General features: G+C 40.5%; 1 protein-coding gene across 1 annotated transcript in view; it reads left to right on the top strand.

Annotated features, from left to right (window-relative positions):
- LOC131983354 (SH3 and multiple ankyrin repeat domains protein 2-like) overlaps positions 1–19,839 on the top strand; it is a 270,915-nt gene that overhangs the window by 191,171 nt on the left and 59,905 nt on the right. The window contains exons 16-17 of the mRNA XM_059348080.1: positions 8,249–8,331; positions 12,419–12,543. Of these exons, the coding sequence (XP_059204063.1) occupies positions 8,249–8,331; positions 12,419–12,543 (208 nt within the window). The remainder of the gene's footprint in view (positions 1–8,248; positions 8,332–12,418; positions 12,544–19,839) is intronic.

The raw sequence follows: 19,839 nt of genomic DNA, 5'->3' as shown, positions 1-19,839 counted from the left end.
GCAAATATTAGATAAGAAAAAGAATCCAAACATGAAATATATAATAATAGAACACTTTGCAAGGAGGCATTGTACCTTTTAATACTTTAATATATTTTACTGATAATACTTTAATTCTTTTAGTTAAGTAAAATGTTAAATGCAGGATTTTTTTGCATGTAACAGAGTAGATTTACCTCAGTAGGTTGCACTAATTTTACTTCAATAAATGATCAGGATAATTCTTCCACCACTGACTTGAAATAAATGTGCCTGTTTTGCATCTCAGGAGCTGCACCGAGGTGTTTTTCATGATTCCAAATCTGATCACAAATGTCATTTGTTCCATCCTTCTCAGTCGACCCAGAGCAGCATTCCAGTAAATTATCACATGGTTAATGTCTTTAAATGGTCGCAGTTTGGTTAGGTTTAAAAGTTTATGGTTTTGGATAATGTATAAAGTAAATTTCTTACACAAGTCACTTACAATGTGGTGATGTAAGTTGATGCCTACATAATTTATAATAATTAAGTTTTAATTTTCACGAGACATATACGAATATACGAAGTCCTGAGTTTGTTTTACGTTTCCATCAACTGATTTCTCTGTATTTTGAAGATTTGCATGAAAAAATCTTAATGCAAACATCAATAAAACTTTTGAAAATGCGCATAAAAGTTTTTACGCTCACTTGAGCTATTTTTTGTCTTTTTGGGTAAATAGTTAATGAACTAAAAGGCAGATGGAAAATTATTTTCTGACCTAATGAACATTTAATTCACATGAAGTTGTTCGATTAGGAACCTGTTTATTAATATATATTCTTTCTTCTTCTCCCCTGTTTACTGACTGATTAGCCTACAGCTACATTACATTGCCATCTGCTGACCAAAGTATGTTATTGCAGCTTTGTTTATTCGCTCTAAACCAGCTGATGGAAACTCACTACACTGTAATAAATTATTCTGTAGTCATTTCATTTTACTTAATATATTTGATAAAATGTATTAAATATAAATGCGTCCTTGATTTTGAGGCAGTTGTTTAAGTAACTTTAATATAAAAAATGTTTGAGATAGAATCTACTTATTTTGACCACATTAAGTATAATCTTTATGTGTATGTAATTCTAAATCAAGAGAATTTTGAATGAATCCAATAGAATTTGTCTGTTTTTAATTGACACTTAACACTTCCTGTTAAGTTGTTATTAACTCAACTTGTAATGTAGTTAGATTTAATTAATAATTTTGCGTGCAATCTGTTGCCTCAATTTTATTGAGTAGCTATTGTTTATCTTTTTTACAGTGTAATTCACATTTTCTTTAATGCCACATTTCAAAACTTTGCTTCAAAATTCGACTCGACCTTAGTGGAATCATGGCTACTGTTTACACTGTGGCACCAGACTTCCTCCAATTTCTAAGGCCACCAGAGGGCGATGTCTAAAGATAAATATGCGTCACAATAAACTGATGAGGCGGTCTCTTCTAACCTCACATGTTGACACACTTCCTCAAGATAGTAGTCCATCTAAAGTCTGGTGATCAAATGTTTAAAGGTCTGTTAAATAATTTATTTGGATTTAAATAATAACAAACATGCTCTGGAATCTAATTCTACCACGCTGGGAGGGAAGGTTTCCAGTCTCTACTGTAGGGCCTTTAGCCAGTTTAAAATGAGTCCTCTGCTCTCTGAACACTGAGAGATAAAATGTCAGGCCCATGTAGTGACATATAACATGTAGATGTGTCTCCTCATTACTCTGCTGAATCTCCTCCAGCAGGACTCTGAACATGCTGGAAGGTGTTTTTCTAATGTAGGTCAAGGTGAAGCTTCTCTCACCCTGCGCTCTGATTGGCTGGTTGGCTGGATATGAATGATGGCGTAGACTGAAGACCCATGTGACCTTAGAGATCCAGGGGAAATCTCTTTTAACCTGGATACAGACTCAGATATGGACAATTAAATGTCATTTTTTCTGTGAAAGCTGGCTTTTTTCCAGTCCCATCCAGGCCTTCTCTGCCCTTTAAAGATTCATTATTGTTTTTTTAACTGGCAGAGGGTGCCGTTAAATGTTGCATGAGCAGGAACTTCCCTGTCTGTGAGTTTACACGGAGGAGGAAGGTGCCAAGCAGCAGTTTGATCTCCGCTCACAAATTACAAGATAAAATATTACTGGCAGTCCCAGCAGACCAGTCAAAGATATTCAGATATATCCAGAACATAATCCTCCTCAGAGCTGTGATCGATGAGCACACACAGGATATATATGACCTCAGCTTTTGGCCATCGCTCTTCTCTCTGACTAGCTATTAAAGCTCAGTGACCAGTGACATCATTGGACAAAGGTTAACACAGATTCATTATTTACTGTCTCTGTGATTTTAATTAGTACTCATATTAATAGATATTTGTCTGGAGTCAGACTGAAGACATTATTTAAGAAGTATTGAGATTTCTCCTTAATGCAACAAAAAATCACTGATTTAATCATTCATTAAATAACTAATTTATTCATTTATTCTCGGTATAAAATTAATTAACTTCTTCATCCAGAGAGGTCTCGCAGCAGGGGGATATGCACTACATATATACAATAAATAAATACATTTCATAATCATCTACAGAACTTACAGAAAAGTCTTAGACAGGTGTGAAAAAATGTCTAGAATAATTGCTGTTGGTTTAAGTTAAAGGGTGGTCACAGCAAATATTGATTTGATTTAGCTTTTTATTCTGGTCTCTCATTATGCATTTTGTTAATTGATAAAAATAAACTATTACCATTTCTTATTTTGAATGAATTTGAATTTATTCACACCTGCCTAAAACTTTTGCACAGTACTGTACAGTCATAGAAAAAATGATAAGACCACCCTTGTTTTCTTGCCTGGTACAACTAAAGGTACATATGTTTGGAGAATTATAACGATAACAACAAACATAGCTGATAAGAATTTAATTTAAGAGATGATATCTAGACATTTTCCATGGTTTTCTTGATAATGACTTTGGTTATCATCACGAAAACTAAATTAAACTCTTATCAGCTATTTTTGTTGTTATCATTATATTTGTCCACAAATGTACCTTTAGTTGTACCAGGCCTTAAAATGAACAATAATTTAAAGAAAAAAGTGGTCTCATATTTTTTTCCATGACTGTATGTACAAAAGATGTGAAAGCATTAAAAAAGGTGTTTATTGTAAAGGAATATTTATTGTGTAGAAGAGATTATGTGTCAAATCAGCCACAGTGTGCACTGTTTAATAGTCTAATGTAAAGATATTCAGAGGCTTTGACTTCAGTGTCTATAAGATAAGCTGATTAACGTGAAGTGTAATCATAAAAACAAATCTAAAGCTGCATTTCTCGTCCATATCACATGACAGATTTACTTCAGTTTGAAGACAGTTTTCTATCTGAAAAATGTTTCATTTTCAAGCTTCCTGCAATCAGGATGTCATGACAGGAGTGAGCAATGTACTGTATGCTTCATCATTTAATAAAGGCTTTTAAACAGGATGTGAACCTTCCTGCACATGTTACGAGTATTGTTAGAAAAATAACCTTTATTAATGTCACAGTAATGTAATGTACAGAACATGCAGTAAAGGTTATGAAAATGACGGTACTTTCTGTATTCAGTAAACATGCTGTTCTGAACCTCAAGGCACATAAAAGATGCACAGCTTTTCTTCCTGGCAACAACCCACCACATAACTTATTATTCTTACAGATTTAACTATGAATGAAGAAACTGGTTCAAAGGGATGGTGACAAAGTAGTTATGTTGTCATAAAAAGAAAACAGATCTGGTTAGACGAAGGAAGATTTTATGTTTAAACATCTTGCAGTTGCAGAAACAAACAAGCAGTTTGTTTCCGTCGTGCTGTAGAAGTATGACCGTGTGTTTGCTGCTGACTCTTCAGTGCTGCATGTCCTGATGATGCAAGACAACTAGAACTTTTGCACTGAGATGTTTCTGTCAGACGATCCCTGCTTGCTGACGGAGGCTGCAGAGGGAGGACAGCCAGATGTGGATTTGTTTTGGTTCACAATTCCTCAGCTCTCTGAGATAAAACGCTGAAGACGGCGGTGCCCAAGGAGCCGCCGCCGAGTCACACGGCACAAATGAAAGCAAAAGGAGGAATAAGCAGGAACACTCTGCTGCATTCAGAGTGTGCCATTGAGAGGTTAAAAGCCCTCGTCCAGTGATGGATATGTCTATTGTGGCCATCAGTCATGCAATATAAGAGCCTGATGATGACTGTCTAACCACTGCGCCCTTCAGCCAGACCTCCAAACTACAATAAAAAGTTCCACGTTGACATCAGAGATGAATGTCTGACAAACGATACGTTGCATACAGAACCGTTCCTGCAGACAAACATGTCGACAAAACCCAACGACCCACAGGAGCATTTCCAAAAGCAGTGCCACTACTGTTGTTGCAGGAGATCGACACGCCATTATGGATAAACGTAACAATCGGCGTTGTGAAAAGGTTGAAATTTCATTGCGTTTTAGGTTACAAAAGCACTTCTCTAAGGTTAGGGCGAAACAGTTCCTGGTTAGGCTCTAAAAGACTTAAAGAGGAAATAAATTATGTAAATGCTGGAAGTGAAGTAGTTAGGAGGACGACGTGACTACTGGAAGTGACATAGTTCAGTAAAAACCTGATGCAGGAAGTTAAGAGATATTTGAATCACATGCTGCACTTTTTGTCTTTTCTTCTTGCTCATGTTATATATTTTGTAGGTAATTTTGTGTCTTTTTTGATCATTTTACATTTTTTTTTATCATTTTGTGTCTTTTTTTAATCTTTTTGGACATTTTACGTCTTCTTTTGGTCATTTTACATACATTTTTCTGGTAATTGTAAGTCTTTTTTGGATCATTATGTGTCTTTTTTGGTCATTTTGTGGTTTGTTTTTTTAAGTCTCCTGGTGAAAGTCCTGGTTTGTTTGACCCATCTGACTCCCCTCCCTCCCACCCTCACTTTTATACTCCGCCTCACCGTCATTCACAATTACTGCAGCCACTAGAGGGCGCCACTAACCCCAAACTTAAACATTAAGATGTATTTTGTATTTTGGGAGAGGACAGTGTGAAACGTAAACATGGGTCATATTAAGCTGGAGAAACAATCCTTTAGATTCACTTTAAGAGGGGAACAGTCTCCATACATTCCATACTGAACCTCCACCAGACTATAAATACACGGCGGCCTCCCTCCTGCCGTGGAGCCCAGATTGAGGCAGCGTGCTCCCTGGGGGAAACTCTCACTTCATCCCGTACAGCCTGTCGAACAGCATGCCCCACATCCTGCCTGCTCCACTTTGTTTTGATAAAGGAGCCGCAGTCTGTTGTTGTCCCCCCCCGGTCACTTGTTGAACACTTCGATAAACTGTCAGGCCCGTTCGTGCACGCTGCGGCGTGCTGACCTATCTGAGCTGCAGCCACCGTGTCAGATTTTGGGGGATCAAGGTGTGATTACCAGTGACCGCCCACTCTGGGCCACAGGGTGTGTGTGTGTGTGTGTGTGTGTGTGTGTGTGTGTGTGAGGGAATGCTGGGAGATAACCTTCAGTGTGTCAGCAGTGCGGGCCTTCTTCCTCTCTAGACAGATTGCGTTGCTAAGGGAACAGTTGCTAGGATGGCAGTCGCAGCTCTCTCTCTTTCTTCGTCCTCCTCTCTCTCTCTCTCTCTCTCTCTCTCTCTCTCTCTCTCTCTCTCTCATCCCACATGTCTCTTCAGTGTAATCCTTGCACCTAATATAAGCTGAATGATGCACCCTCACAGCAAACACCTCGGGCTGGAGGAGCAAACTTGGCCTTTAAGTTGCACCTCTCCTCCTCCCCGGTTCCGCTTCACAGCCCACATGACTGTGATCAGCCTCACCACACCAGCCCGCCATGATTACTGCAGGAAATGAGAGATGGAACGTACCATTCCATGCATATTCTGGAAAACGAAGAAAGACAAAAAATAAATCAGTTTGTGGTGAACATATTCTGAGCTGAGGGGGAGATGTCAGTTCAGATTAGTTTACTGCAGAGTCAAACTTCAAGAAGTGCTTTTTATTTTGGAGTAATCCTGTAGTTGTCCTGTAGTAGAGGAGGTGCATCACCATATGGAGGATTCCTCACAAACAGCAGCAGCAACAGTGGAGGTCAGGATACGAAACCGCAGCTGCTGTTATTGTTGGTTAAAGAACAGTAAATGTGAGGCATGATGTCATACGCAGTGTGTGATATATGCATTTCAAACTGGAGTTGCAGGCTGACGGTGTAGCTGTCACTTCTGTTGTTGAACGGGGAGAAATAGAAAACATGGAGCATCAACCAACGAGCATTTTAGAGGAAACTTTGCCTCCAAAATGACCATTTAAACACCAGCTTCTCACCCTGTGTTGCTTTGAATTTTTGAAGAGAACTTTGCTCATGTCACATGCCTCAACGCTGAACACAGAATCCAAACTGGGGCCAAGTTTAGCAGCAAAACTATAACAAAACATCTGTTTACAAACTCTCACACAAGTCCTGCAGAATGATCCAAGTCTACTGTGTCCAGTCGTATGCTCAGTAGTTTCCAAACACATTTTTTGCTATAATCGTGTTGAAAGAATAACCCCAGAATTTTTAAAAACTAGCTTGCACTCTTGCGAGACTTTCTGCCTGACAACCTCTTTCTTTGGATTCTTTGTTCAGCGTGGAGGCGTGAGAGAAAAGTTTTGTTCAATATGGACAAAATCAAAAATACCTTTTACATCAGAATTTCTTATTTTTTTTAACCAAATACCTCAAAATCAATATTGCGACGATGTTACAGGGTTGACTGTTGGTGCTTTCAGTGAATATTTACACAATTCTTGATCAATATTAATCAGAAATGTGGATATAATGACTGAGTCGATAAAGATAAATAACAGAACAGCTAAGAACAGTCTAATTAGATCGTTAAATGACATCACTTTTCTGTAAACCAGGTAAAGACAACTTTTATGCCATATTGTGATATTTAAAATGTAAGATAATATCTAGTCTCATATAATATTATATCATATTAATATGTTGCCCAGCTCTAAATTGATAATGAAAATGTTTGGCCCAAAAAGCTAATCCAGACATACAAACAAGTGTTTGTGCAAGTTTTCATTAAACTAAAGTTAAATGTACCTTCTTATTGTCCAAATCTTAACACCCCACTAAATTACTCTTCCTCAGTGTCTTTTATAAACTTCTTTCCTGTTGTCTGATACATCTACAGCTTTTAGAATGAAGCTTGTTTTAAGGTGACTATGTAGATAACTTTTCTCAAGAAAAAAAAGGGATAGGCTAAAATTAAACTGTTTCTCATAAAGTAGGCTATTTGACAAAAAGGATAGATAGATAGATTCATTGGGAAAATAGAAATGTCAGTGCATGGAGCTGGCAGCTGACAGCCGCAACGGGACCAATCAATGAGCTGATCAATCAGTCAGTTAGACTCCGGACCGTATGAAACACACACACACCCTCCCTAGCAGCCAGTGTGTGTGTGTGTGTGTGTGTGTGTGTGTGTGTGTGTGTGTGTGTGTGTGTGTGTGTGTGTGTGTGTGTGTGGTAGCACATTGCAGAGCAGCACACCTAGACATCCATTCACACCGAGTCTCCTGCTCCCTCCCTCCCGCGCTCTCTCCCTCCACCCCCCATCCGGGCGAGCTTCAGCCTTTCCTCCCCGCTTCATCATGAGCCATTAGCCGCTATCGCCACCAGCCTGATGTTGCTTGTCCTCGACGGCGCCGCACTCCCACACCGCCGCCCGGAGCCTCCGCAGCAGCCGCGGCGGGGGTAACAGCGCTGCCCACCCCGCGTCTCCGCTCCGGAGAGGCGGCTGCAGCTGCGGCGGCGGCGGCAGGGAGCTGCAGGGAGGGGAGGGAGGCACGTCTCTACCGTCGTCGGCTACCTTTTTTTTTCTTTTCTTTTCTTTTTTTTTTTTTTGGGTCGTCTCTCTTCTGGAGATGCTGTCGCCGGGCTGCCGGGGCCGCTGTCATACCGTTTGATAGAGATAGAGGCCGGCGAGAGGAGGAGGAGGAGGCGGAGGAGGAGGAGGAGGGGGAGGCAGCGGTGGTGGTGGTGGGGTGGGGTCGGGGTTGCCCTGCCCTGCCCTGGCCGGACTAGCTCTCCAGCAGCATGAACCTCCACTCGGGCAGGGCGTCCGTGGCCATGCTGCGGATGATGGGCTGTGCTAACGGGCGCTCTGCTCGGCATCTCCTCCACAGTGACTGCGTGGTGGACGAGAAGACCGTGGTGCTCCAGAAGAAGGAGAATGAGGGATTTGGCTTCGTCCTGCGTGGGGCAAAAGGTAGGAACATTTCCACACTTTTTCTGCTTTTTCTACACTATTTGTCTCTTTCTGCCCGTCTCCCAAAATAAACATGAATCTCTTGCAACAAAACCTGCACTTAAAGCCCCAAGATTCACATGCATGCAGAATGCTTTCTGGTGCAATTTTATGTGCAGTTTTGCTCATCTTGAATCTTAGAGATTTGTGTGTGTGTGTGTGTGTGTGTGTGTGTGTGTGTGTGTGTGTGTGTGTGTGTGCGTGCGTGTGTGTGTGTGTAGTGATGCTGTAGCCCCCTCCCGTCTGCAACAACAGCATGCAAAAACATGCAAATAAGTTCTGCTATTAAAAACATATTTGAATGCAACTTTGTTGTGACCTCCCCTGCAGCCCCATGCAGGCACACACACACACACGCACACACACATCAGCAGGAGTGTCAGATTGTGATGGCATGCACGTTAATGCAGTTGACAGTAAAAAATCCCAAACTTGCCCACATTTGCATATTTATGTTTGTTTTATACGTGTTATGCAGCTCTCAGGGCAGATATAACATCTGTAATATGACATCACTATTTAATCAAACAGACATCGTTTTCTTGGAACCATATCTGCTTGTGGCTGATGTGTTTGGCGTGCACCTGCCTTGTAGTGCCCACCTTCAGCTACCTCTGCCCACCACATCATGAGTTGTTGTGATGCGAGTGGCCTATCCAGGCTGTTTGATATATTTCACCAGGCCATGAGATTGGCTCTAAAAATAGCCAGTTTGAGCTGCTGCGTCGGTTTCTATGACGATTCTCGCCATGTCATAATCCACGTTGCATTCCACAACTGTGCGGTGCTGTTCGATTGGTCTACGTCGTGGTTACTGTCGAGAGGTAAATTTAGGATATTCATGTTCTGTTTTTTAAGACGTACAGAGAGAGGGGGGGGGCAGAGATGGAGAGAGGGACTGACATGGAGGGAGAGGAAAGAAGGATTTGGCTTGAAAAACAAGAGGAATGTTCTAGTCATTCTGACACACTCTGCTATCACCCCGGGGAACTGACCCAGCCAAGCTTATCCTTCACGGGGGTGAAAACACACACACGAACACACAAACGTGCACTGATGCTCGAGCTGTCACATAGGCTTACATCCTCTTTTTTTGCTCCCTGCGATTCTGCTGTTCACTCTCTCTCTCTCTCTCCCTCCATCCATCTCTTTCTCTCCCTCTCTGCCTCTCTGTCTACATCTCTATGTCGGGCAGACACCTAAAGAAACATCACAATCATTTAAATACCCTCATGAAACCCTTGTAAACGTGCTCGCAGACTGTCTTCCAGTCGCACGATGAGTTATAGGAAGTGTCACTTGTCATCACTGGTTTCTCCCAACCGCAATATTTTTCAACCTCCCCGAGAGCGAGAGAGAGAGGGAGAGAGGGAGGGAGGGAGGGCTCAAAGCATGTGTGGGGAGAAAGGAGAGATTGTACAGTCCAGGCTGGATGGATGCTGAAAACTTAAGAAATTAATAATGTGTTTGGTGTGTATGTTTCTCTTAGTTTGGTGGTTTCAAGTGTTCTTAAGATCAATAACACTCTTACATTGTGGCTTCCAGCATTAGTAATCGTACATATTTTTGCCTCCATCACTTTCGCGACCTTTCATCCAGTCTGGTTGAACAATATGTTCGGGTTTGAACATCAAAATCTTTCAAGCATCAACTGAAATGTAGCTCCAGCACTCAGAAATAAAAACTGTCAACCATGAAGAGTTGGCATTCAGATGTTCTTGTCTCGTTTACTTATTCTTTTTAATTATTTGTGTTGAGACAGAATAAAACACAGATGTACTTGAGACGTTTGGCTCATCTGGCTAAAAAGAAGTCAGATGTGAAGCAGGCAGCTTATCGAGTTTGAAATAATCGCAGGCATGTCCGTAAATCGTATACAGTCATGGAAAAGATTATTAGACCACCCTTGTTTTCTTCAATTTCTCGTTCATTTTAATGCCTGGTACAACTAACGGTACATTTGTTTGGACAGATATAATGATAACAACAAAAAATGGCCGATAAGAGTTAAATTTAAGAGCTGATATTGAGACATTTTCATTGTTTTCTTGATAATGATTTTGGTCCATGACTGTATTTGTGTTTGTTTTTATGAGAATGTCACCAACATTTTAGCTAACAAGATGCCAGAAAAGCAGCAGGTTTCCTAACATTCTAACACCTGGGACCAGTACCTCAGCCCTAAGACAAATGAAAAGAGAAAAAAACTATAATGAGACGTGTTTTGCAGTCATTTCTGCTCGTGCTGCTTCTGTTCTTCTTCGCTCACTAATTATAAGTCCATCGCTCTCTGAAAGGTGCATATGCATTTGCAAATGGTCTTAAAATGTCTTAAAAACCATAATATCGTATATCGCAATTACTTATTTGACAATAAATCACTCAACGAAATGCAGTGATCCCGACAGGTCTAGTCTGTAGAAAAGATTGAAAATCTTCCTCAAACTGAGATCTTCTAAGATTTATTGTATCCAAACCAAGGTGTTAAAAGTTATCGAGCGATACCGGCCCTAATAAATAAACTGTCTGTTCCCTCCTGCTGTCCTTTATTAAATATCATAAATAGGCACAAATGATGCTTATATGTGCACAGAGTGTCTTAAATATCTCGTGAAAAATCCTGCAAAGTGCGACAGTTCCCTTCTGACACCAGAGTTTGTTTTTTAACCTCACAATACTTGTTTTGTTATTTAAAGGAACACTTTATGAAACATATTTGTTGGCATTAAACTTAAACTCAGATAAGATAGATAACGGCTTTATCCCAGAGTTTCTGCATGGTAAAATTAGCAGCGCTATAACATAAAATAGAAAATAAAACAACAATACAAAAACTTCATCAACTCCAAAGCTCATATTTATACATTATATCTTTTTCTCTCCTGAGCTCGTCAGTAATACTTCCAGAAGTCACCTTTAGTGGAGGTGTAACGTCAGCACAGCTGCTGTCCTGCTGTAAGGTCAGGACAGAGCTGCAGTGTGTCTCATGCTGCATTCTCAGTGATACAATATGAAAACCTGCTTTAACTCTGACTTTGGAACGTTCAGGTGTTAATTATTCCAGGATGATTTAGCTTGTTTCACCGTGATCGTCCGTGGTTAACAGTCACAGAATAAAAACAGGCAGAATAAGATGTTCATTAACAAGTGAAAGTGAGTTAGAAACAAACCGTGTCTAATGATTTTTAGTCAGATAAACTGAACGTATTAGAGTTAATATCAGATGTTATTTAGATTTAACGGTCAGTCAAAACATTTTTTACCCTCTTGACTTGCCAAGGCACAAATCTTATTAATCTTTCTGAATGAAGCTAAGTCAAACAGTGTAGCAGAATCATAATATATTCAGTCTTTAGACATTGGACTATATATATAGTCCATTATATTAAATTAAATCCCAGCAGTCCCACGTGGCCAAAGACTAAATATAGCATGATGAGAAAATGGCTGCATCTCTCAACTACAAGGAACACAATCAAGTATTTGGAATCTATGAATTCATAACAAGTTCATAGATATGCAGACATATGGAAACATTTTAATAAACACAATGTTTATTCCATTCCATTTGAAAGTGTGAGTTGTACTGTTAGATACATACCCAAAGTATGTCTGTTCCAGATCTCGAAGACTTTAGACCAATCAAAATAAATGTTGTGGCATTTTTATTTATTATCAACTCAGGATTACAACTAGCAGGCAGACAGTCTGTGTGATGTGACGTCAACATAACCTTCCTTAAAACAATTTCTATGTATTAAAATCACAAGTTGTGAATACGACAGAAAGAGTTGTTCAAAGGTGTTTAGTGATTCAAAAGTTTGTACTTAGCTAAACCCATCCCAGCTTTTTGTTGGTGACTGACACACACAGAAGAAATTATAATAAATAAGCCATTTATATATCAGACATTTTGCCGAATAAACATTAGTTGCGTTTAAGCTTCTATAAACTGTCCTGACTTTGTCTCATTATTGTGTCTTGTGGTTATTACATGTTGCTTTCTGTCTGTCTAACTGGTCCCTCCTCTCTCCCTCCTGCTGTGCAGCGGATACGCCCATTGAGGAGTTCACTCCCACGCCCGCCTTCCCTGCGCTGCAGTACCTGGAGTCGGTGGATGAGGGAGGTGTGGCATGGCAGGCGGGGCTCCGGACAGGAGACTTCCTCATCGAGGTAAGAGCTGCTCAGATCTGTTTTCACTGAACCTGGTCCTGCATTGTCAGGGGAAGGAATCGTCAGTTTTTTGCTTGTGCAAGAACTTTGTGTTTGTGTTTACTGACACATGTTGGCTCTGAGCTGTTGCTCTCCTGGTTGGTAATCTGGATGCTCGGCTTGTCCTTTTGTTGTACTGAATTATTTTGGAGTCAGTTGTAAGAGGAAATGTGCGCCAGTTCTGTTCACTTGGAGATTGAATCCAAGTGTGTGCATCACTAAGCAGAGTGTGGTTTTGTGCAGAGTTCAGGGGATCTTCTCAGGCTTTATCTTGCTCTGTTATCTGATTGTTGAGGAAACGTGAGGATTTTGTCACAATTTTACACTGTAACAAGTGGAGGTTGTCATAATACCAGAAGTTTAAACTTCACTACAATACTACTATAAAAAAAATTCAATACACAGTACATCTTTGGAAACCACAGCAAAAAGAAAAACAAGTCCACACAAAGTTCGATCTCTTTCTCTGTTTGTTATCAACAACCTGCTAGAGGAAAAACACATTTTCTTCCTTTTTAATCTGTGCAACCGTGAGCAGAAATCTGATTGTAGAGCTGCTATTTTTTCTAGCTTTGGTACTTATGATACTATGAATGTTTCTGCTTCATACTGATCGATACTTTTGACAAACTTATTAGGAAGACCTCTTTATGTGAAGCTGTTTTAGCAGAACTTTGCTGTGAAATCCTCAGAATTAATATTGATTAATTGAATGCAATAAAAGCAACAGCTGACTGCTGCCACATCTGATATTTCTGGTTGTTGTAGTGATTAGTGCATCAAAGAAAACCTTTTATATTGTCCTGGGATGAATTTAACTTGTGGTCCAGTGACAGCAAAAGATTTGCTCATTTGTGGTTTTTTTATTTGGTAAAATGTTCCTGGTAGCAATATAGCCTTTTTTTTTATAAAACTGTTGATGCTGTTGCTGACTTTCTGGCTCCAGAGTCAGTCTTTACCTCTTCACCGCATTGTATTAAGCATCCATTTAAAGGTTATTAAAGTATATATTCCTCAGGTTAATTTGGTCTAACATTAAGATGGGCATAGCCAAAGATAACAATAAAAACATCATGAATAGAATGTAGGCTGACGGGATAAATGAGTGTTGATCTTGCCAGTCTTTGCTCTGTAACATCATCGTCATTTCTGTTCGTGTCAGATGCAAATCTGTTTGGGTTTAATTCCACTGATGAATTAGATTTGTGTCTGAATTAAAGAGGTACAGTGTTGTTTAATTAGAGTAAAGTGGTGTCACATTTCATCTGTTCATTCAGTTGTTGGTTCAGTTCATTAGACTTCATTTCAGCACCAGGAGCTGTCCACAGTCTGACCTGACCAACAGCAGCAGCTCAGTCAGTCCGCTCTCTACATGAACGTGTCGGTTATTAGGCTGGGATTCATGATATTTCCACTTGGATTTAAAACAACTTGCTAGACTGCATGATGATTTTGTGTTGGTTTAGATTTTAATCCACATTTTTGATGCACTTGTTAGATCTCAGTGGTTTTTAACCCTAATGTAGGATTTTAGTAAGAAACCAGCTGAGCAAACGTCAGCAGCAGCTCACCTGTAGCCCCCCCACCAGTGCACCAAACAGATTTTTAACATGAAACTGCTTTATTCAGTGTTTTTACTGGTTTTAATCACCTGGTTGGTTTGGTTTGGAGAGGAGGAGGCCTCTGCAGATAGTTCTGCTCCTGGTGAAACCCTGCTGAATGTCTCGAGCTGTAGTTATCTGAGAAACAAGCTGAGCAAGTGTTAGCAGCAGCTCGACTCAATGGAGCAGGTGAAATTGCTTTATTTAGTTGTTTACTGGTTTTAATCAGCAGCTGTCTTTATTTTGAAAGGGGACCTGCTGTTGAAAATTAGGCTCCTGGTAAAAACTTCCTGAAGAAACTAACTACATTTATCAGAGAAACCAGCTGAGAAAGCATCAGCAGCAGCTCACCTGCAGCCCCTCCACCAGTGCACCAAACTACATCAGAGAAACACAGAATTTTAACATGAAACTGCTTTATTCAGTGTTTTACTGGTTTTAATCAGAAGGTGTCTTCATTTTGGAGGAGCCTGCTGTTGAAAATTGAACTCCTCCTGGTAAAAACGTCCTGACGAAACTGACTACAATGAGAGAATTACTCCTTCTTATGTTATAGTTTTGATTGAGAGACTTAAAACTACATTTTGCACGTTTAACTGGTGTTGTTTATCTCAGTTTGATATTGATTTCTATGAACGCTGCACGAACAAACAGTGTTGTGTAATCAGTTGTAATGTTTGATCTCTTGGGGTTATCTTCCCAATGCCTCGATGGTGAGGATTTGTTTCTATCCAAATGACTCGGTTTAATCTTTAGTGCAACTGTGTATTTTACTAATGTGAGCAGGGCGTCGTCATGCATTGCTCAAGTATTGAAAGAAATGTCATGTGCCGTACTGTTGTAGATTGTGGATTTCGGTCCGTGTTGTACCAAAGCATATTACAAATCACATCACAGCTGCTGAGAAACAAAACAGAGTCAGAGGAAGAGCACATTGTCTATTTTGAGCGTGCACTCTTTTTCCTGTATGACTCCATAACGACTGTGTCTGTAAGCAGCTCTGCATCGGGGATGGGTTTATTTTGTGTTTCTGCTAAATGGAGCATCAAATGAGGAGAGCAAAGTGTGTGTGTGTGTGTGTGTGTACAGCTCTATCTCCACGCTCACTTCTTATCTCTCATTTCTTCTTTTATCTCAAATTTTCTGTTGACCCTTTAACCGTCTCATCAGTCCGCTACTTCCTGGTGTCTGACGTCCGAGCTGCAGATGTATCACAGCACGAGCGTGTTTACAAAAATGCATCGAAGGGGCCTGAAAATGTTTGACACATCCACAGCTGCACAGCCTCTAGCTGGTCAGCCATCCACAGCACATCTTCTTTAATGAGTGTGAGCAGAACATCATCACCAGCAAGCTGATTTCTCTCACTGTGCTTTTTGTTCTCACTGCAGTTTAATCCAAATATTTGTTGAGAGGTCCAGTCTAATACAGTAGAAACTAGAGGTGTGAATCCCCAGAGGCCCCACGATAAGATTTTATCCCGAAACTTAAGTCACAATACGATATTATTGCGATTTTAACTGTTTAACTGCATTTTTTCAATTGTTTTGTCATAAGAGAAAATTCCAAGTCTATTCAACTCACTTCAGTCTTTTTATTTCTCCACAATGAGAGTCAAACTCACAGACTGACCAACAAAGTATTCAGTCAAACTGAACTGAACTGATTTCAAACATGTCTATGGATGACAACAACTGCAGCATTTTATCAAACTTTAAAAAATTTTAAGCCCCACTGATCAGAATTTTTTTGAATGAAACATAAAAATGGCTAACTTTGCAGCGTTGTTTCAACTTCCCAACACGATATCCTGACGCACATGGTGCCTATAGATCCCTTACATCTTCTAGTTTCATATGATATATAAACTATATATATATCCAGTATATTGATATGTGATATATATCCAGTATATTCCTAAAAATGAGCCTGCTACGGCCTCCGGGAAACAAAAAAACAGCAAAAGAACGCTAAATATCGATATTTGGCGGCCATGAATCAATATAATATTACCAAGCAAAATATCGTGATACTATGCTGTATCAATTTTTTCCCCAACCTCTAGTAGAAACCTCAAAGGATCGTTGCAGTGGTGCAGTTTGAGCGATAGGTGCCATCCTTAACAAAGCAAATCCATCTGAAACAGGAGCTTCATGGCATTCCTCCTCTCTCGAAAAAACACACTTTCCAGGTGATGAGTCGTTGACAGCGTGGACTCTTTCCAGTTCCCTGCTCCCTTCCTCTCCTTCCCGTCCTCACTCTTTAGCTCCTACTATCACAATGCCAGGAAGAGAAGCTTGGACACAGGAACTGACACAACACACATTTGCCAAATAGCACATCGTGTCTCGATCCAGCCGCGTTTTTGAAGCGCCGCCAATTACCTCCAGCACGCGGCGCAGCTGTCTCACCTGTCAGGGCCCCGTTATCACTCTCCTGTTATCAGTTAGTTTGGGGCTTTGCTTTGAGCTCATGTCATGCACTGATTTATTTTTTATCTGCACATCTTTAAGAGGCTGCACGGTGCAAGATTGTACAAAGAGCTTTCCCTAAAACTTAAAGTAAAATAAGCTACAAAATTATAAATAATAAGGTCCAGAGAAGAATAGAATGAACATGAAGAACTATTTCAAGCTATCCAATAATTAACAACGTGTCTCAGACTGGTTAAGAAGGTTTTAAAAAGTAGACAAATTAATAATAATGTGGTTTCATTTCCATAAAACAGTTCAGTATCTAAATGAAAATGTGAATTGAAACAGAGATACTTTTTTTGTATAATAAGTGACATTTTACAGGAGACAAACAGGATTTTCTTGATGTGTAGTTTATGTTGATTCATAATGTTCATTACTGCAGCTTGTGCTTCTTAGTGACTGGTCTGTCGATCTTTTTGTTTGTTAATTTGTTTGTTGATGGCTGCAGTTTTGCACCGTGCAACTACAACTAATGGAACGAGAAAACTTCTTATCCAGAGTTTGCACCTGTGTACTGTAACCTGTGGGCCTAAACTGACCCCACAGCGGGCCTCAGCATCAGAGAGACTTTTAATGTTTGTTTTTAAACTTGAGCGACCGCGGAGCTGCTCAGTTGGAAACATAGATATTTTATACCTGTCAGGAACCGATACTCTCCGAATGTTTCTGTGATTCTGTTTTCAGAGAAGTGAAAGGGTCTTGCTGACAGACCAGCTTTTCTGTTATATGCAGATACATTTGTGAGTCCTAGAGGGCCATGATCTTTTCATGCATGGGTCACAAGGACAGTGTTCGTTATGATTAATAAAATGTGCCAAAAGGAAATCATCTAAGGTCACAATTTGCAAAATCAGGTGAAATTGGCTCCATGTATGAAAGATTGCTACCTCATGATTGTTGCATGCATCGGGTGAGCGCATTAGTAGAGGCAATGAATGCAGTTTTCCTTTTTACTTTGTGATTGTGTGTGTGAGTGGATCAGGTGAGGATCTACCTGTGTTTCTACAGTTGTTGAGCAGGTTATGTGATGATACATAGTACAGGTTACTTAATAATAACTTTAGTTCTATGAATGTATGCACGGGTAGTCACTGAGATTGCCTCCAAAAGAGATCTGGTCTGGGTTTCTTCATAAACACAACGCAGAGTAACCTCCCTAAACTGGAATAAAGAATCCTCTATGAACGAGCTCCTCGTCCTCATACCCAAATTCACATCAGAGACTGACTGAAGGAAACCTGCAATATAGGGAGTTAAAATAATTCGCTATTATATGAAATCTTGTTTTTCTGAATGAACCACACAGCAAAAAGAAAACTACAAGTGGTGTCAATAAAGTCTGTATTTCATTCATGATGCTAAAATAAAAAAGTAAGATGAGATGAAATGTGAGACCCGCTCCTCCCTGACAGAAAAGAAAAGGAAAGATGATGAGAAACAGAACACTGTGCTGGTCGGTGCAGTTGTTTATTCTCTGCTGTGGTCGTCATCATGTAGTAGTGATGCGGTTACCATGGCAGCCGATTGGCTCGAGTTTATAATCCCTTTACAGTCCCGCAAGATGACCTGCAGTCTTCAGCTGCTCGACACATTTCCACTGAAGAGACGTCTCCTCTGATGTCCATTACATGTGAAGGAGGAAAATTTCTACATTACATGTTTGGATAATGGGTTTCCGTCTAGATACACATGGACTGTATCATCACTGAAAACCATTTTTATTAAGTGCAGCCTCCTTAATGACTGGATTGATTTTCCAATGATGTGCTGAAGGACAGGAACAAAGACTAAGAGGCAGACAGTACTGGAGAGAAGCCACTGAAAGATGTGATTTAATGGGGTTGTTGTGTATTAACGCAGGCTGAAATCTTCCTTTATTATCCTGTTTTTTATTTTAAGGTACCTGTCCAGGTTCATGCAGAGTTGCGTGTGTGCTCAAACATCTGTTTCTGTGTCTGCAGGACTGCACACGTGCCCTGTTTCCGTTCTAATGTACATTAGCAGAACATATCCATTTGCATGCATGATTTAGGGCTTGGCTGAGCATCAATCTTTCATTGCCTCTCACAGCTTGGCATGCATTTTGTGCGCTCGTACGCAGCCACTCAAATCATTTGCCTAAATGTGTTTAAGTGGGTGCTTGTTGTCGTCCCCATCAATAAGCGCGATGCTTCAGCAGTCGGCGCTTCGTATCAACGAGGCTCGTTGACTTTGAGAAAGTGAGACGAGTCAACGAGGAGCTGCGGCGTGCCGCCAAGGAGGAGGACGACTCCATACTGATATCATAATCAACTGTTTGCTGCACTTGAAAGTCAGGAAGGTCAGAGGTGGTTCCTCTCCTCTCGCTCTCAGAGTATAGCTGCAGTCTTTGTCCTCTCTGCCTGTGAAGTGTGTGCTGCAGCAGCTCTGCCCCTCGGCCTCAGTAGGTGGTCGGTCATCGTAATTGCGCGCGTCCTTTGGGAGCGTCTCAGCAGAGTTCACCACAGGACACCCTGGCTGCTTCCCTCTGCCTTTCTGCTGCACATGGTGTTTTTGCACCGCCTTCAATCAGACAAACTGACAAACTTTAACAACCTATTGTCAATTTCCCAACATAAATACTGCAGCACATGTTCTCCTCGCAGCCTGGATTGATGATATGTGAAAGATCTTTCAGACAGATAGAGTGAAAGCGGCTTGTCTCTTCTTCTTGTCTTCTAAATAATTTTGATTTTTGTCCCCATTTGTTCCGCTGCTTCCCTCCCTCTTTGCCTTCTTCTCTGATTATATCTGATGACGAGTGTGTACAGCTGTTGCAGGCAGTCTCCCACCTCCTGTTTCTCCAAGTACAGATGACAAAGACATTTAGTTTTTAAGAAGCAAGAGAACAAGTTGGAAAACCTTCTGAGAATAATGAAAAATAAAGCCTCACACAGATGTGACAGCCACTTTAGGTTTCCTCACAGAAGGAGTCGTTCAGCACACACAGACTTCACACACTTCACACAGTTTGTCCACCTCTCCTGCAGCTCCTGGTCAGATCACCTCCAATATGATCTGTCCCAGGGACCCAATAATGTCGAAAAGGACAAATTATCTCTTGAAAAGGTTAAATTAATCAGATTTATTTGTTTGTCTGTGGATGTCAGAAGATGTGACCAATTAAAGCCAAGTTTGATTAAAGCCGGGCTGAAACTGGA

Source organism: Centropristis striata, chromosome 2 (genome assembly GCF_030273125.1).
Source record: "Centropristis striata isolate RG_2023a ecotype Rhode Island chromosome 2, C.striata_1.0, whole genome shotgun sequence".
Taxonomy (NCBI): domain Eukaryota; kingdom Metazoa; phylum Chordata; class Actinopteri; order Perciformes; family Serranidae; genus Centropristis; species Centropristis striata.
Note: the sequence above shows the minus strand (reverse complement) of the source record. Positions and strands in the feature narration are given on the sequence as shown.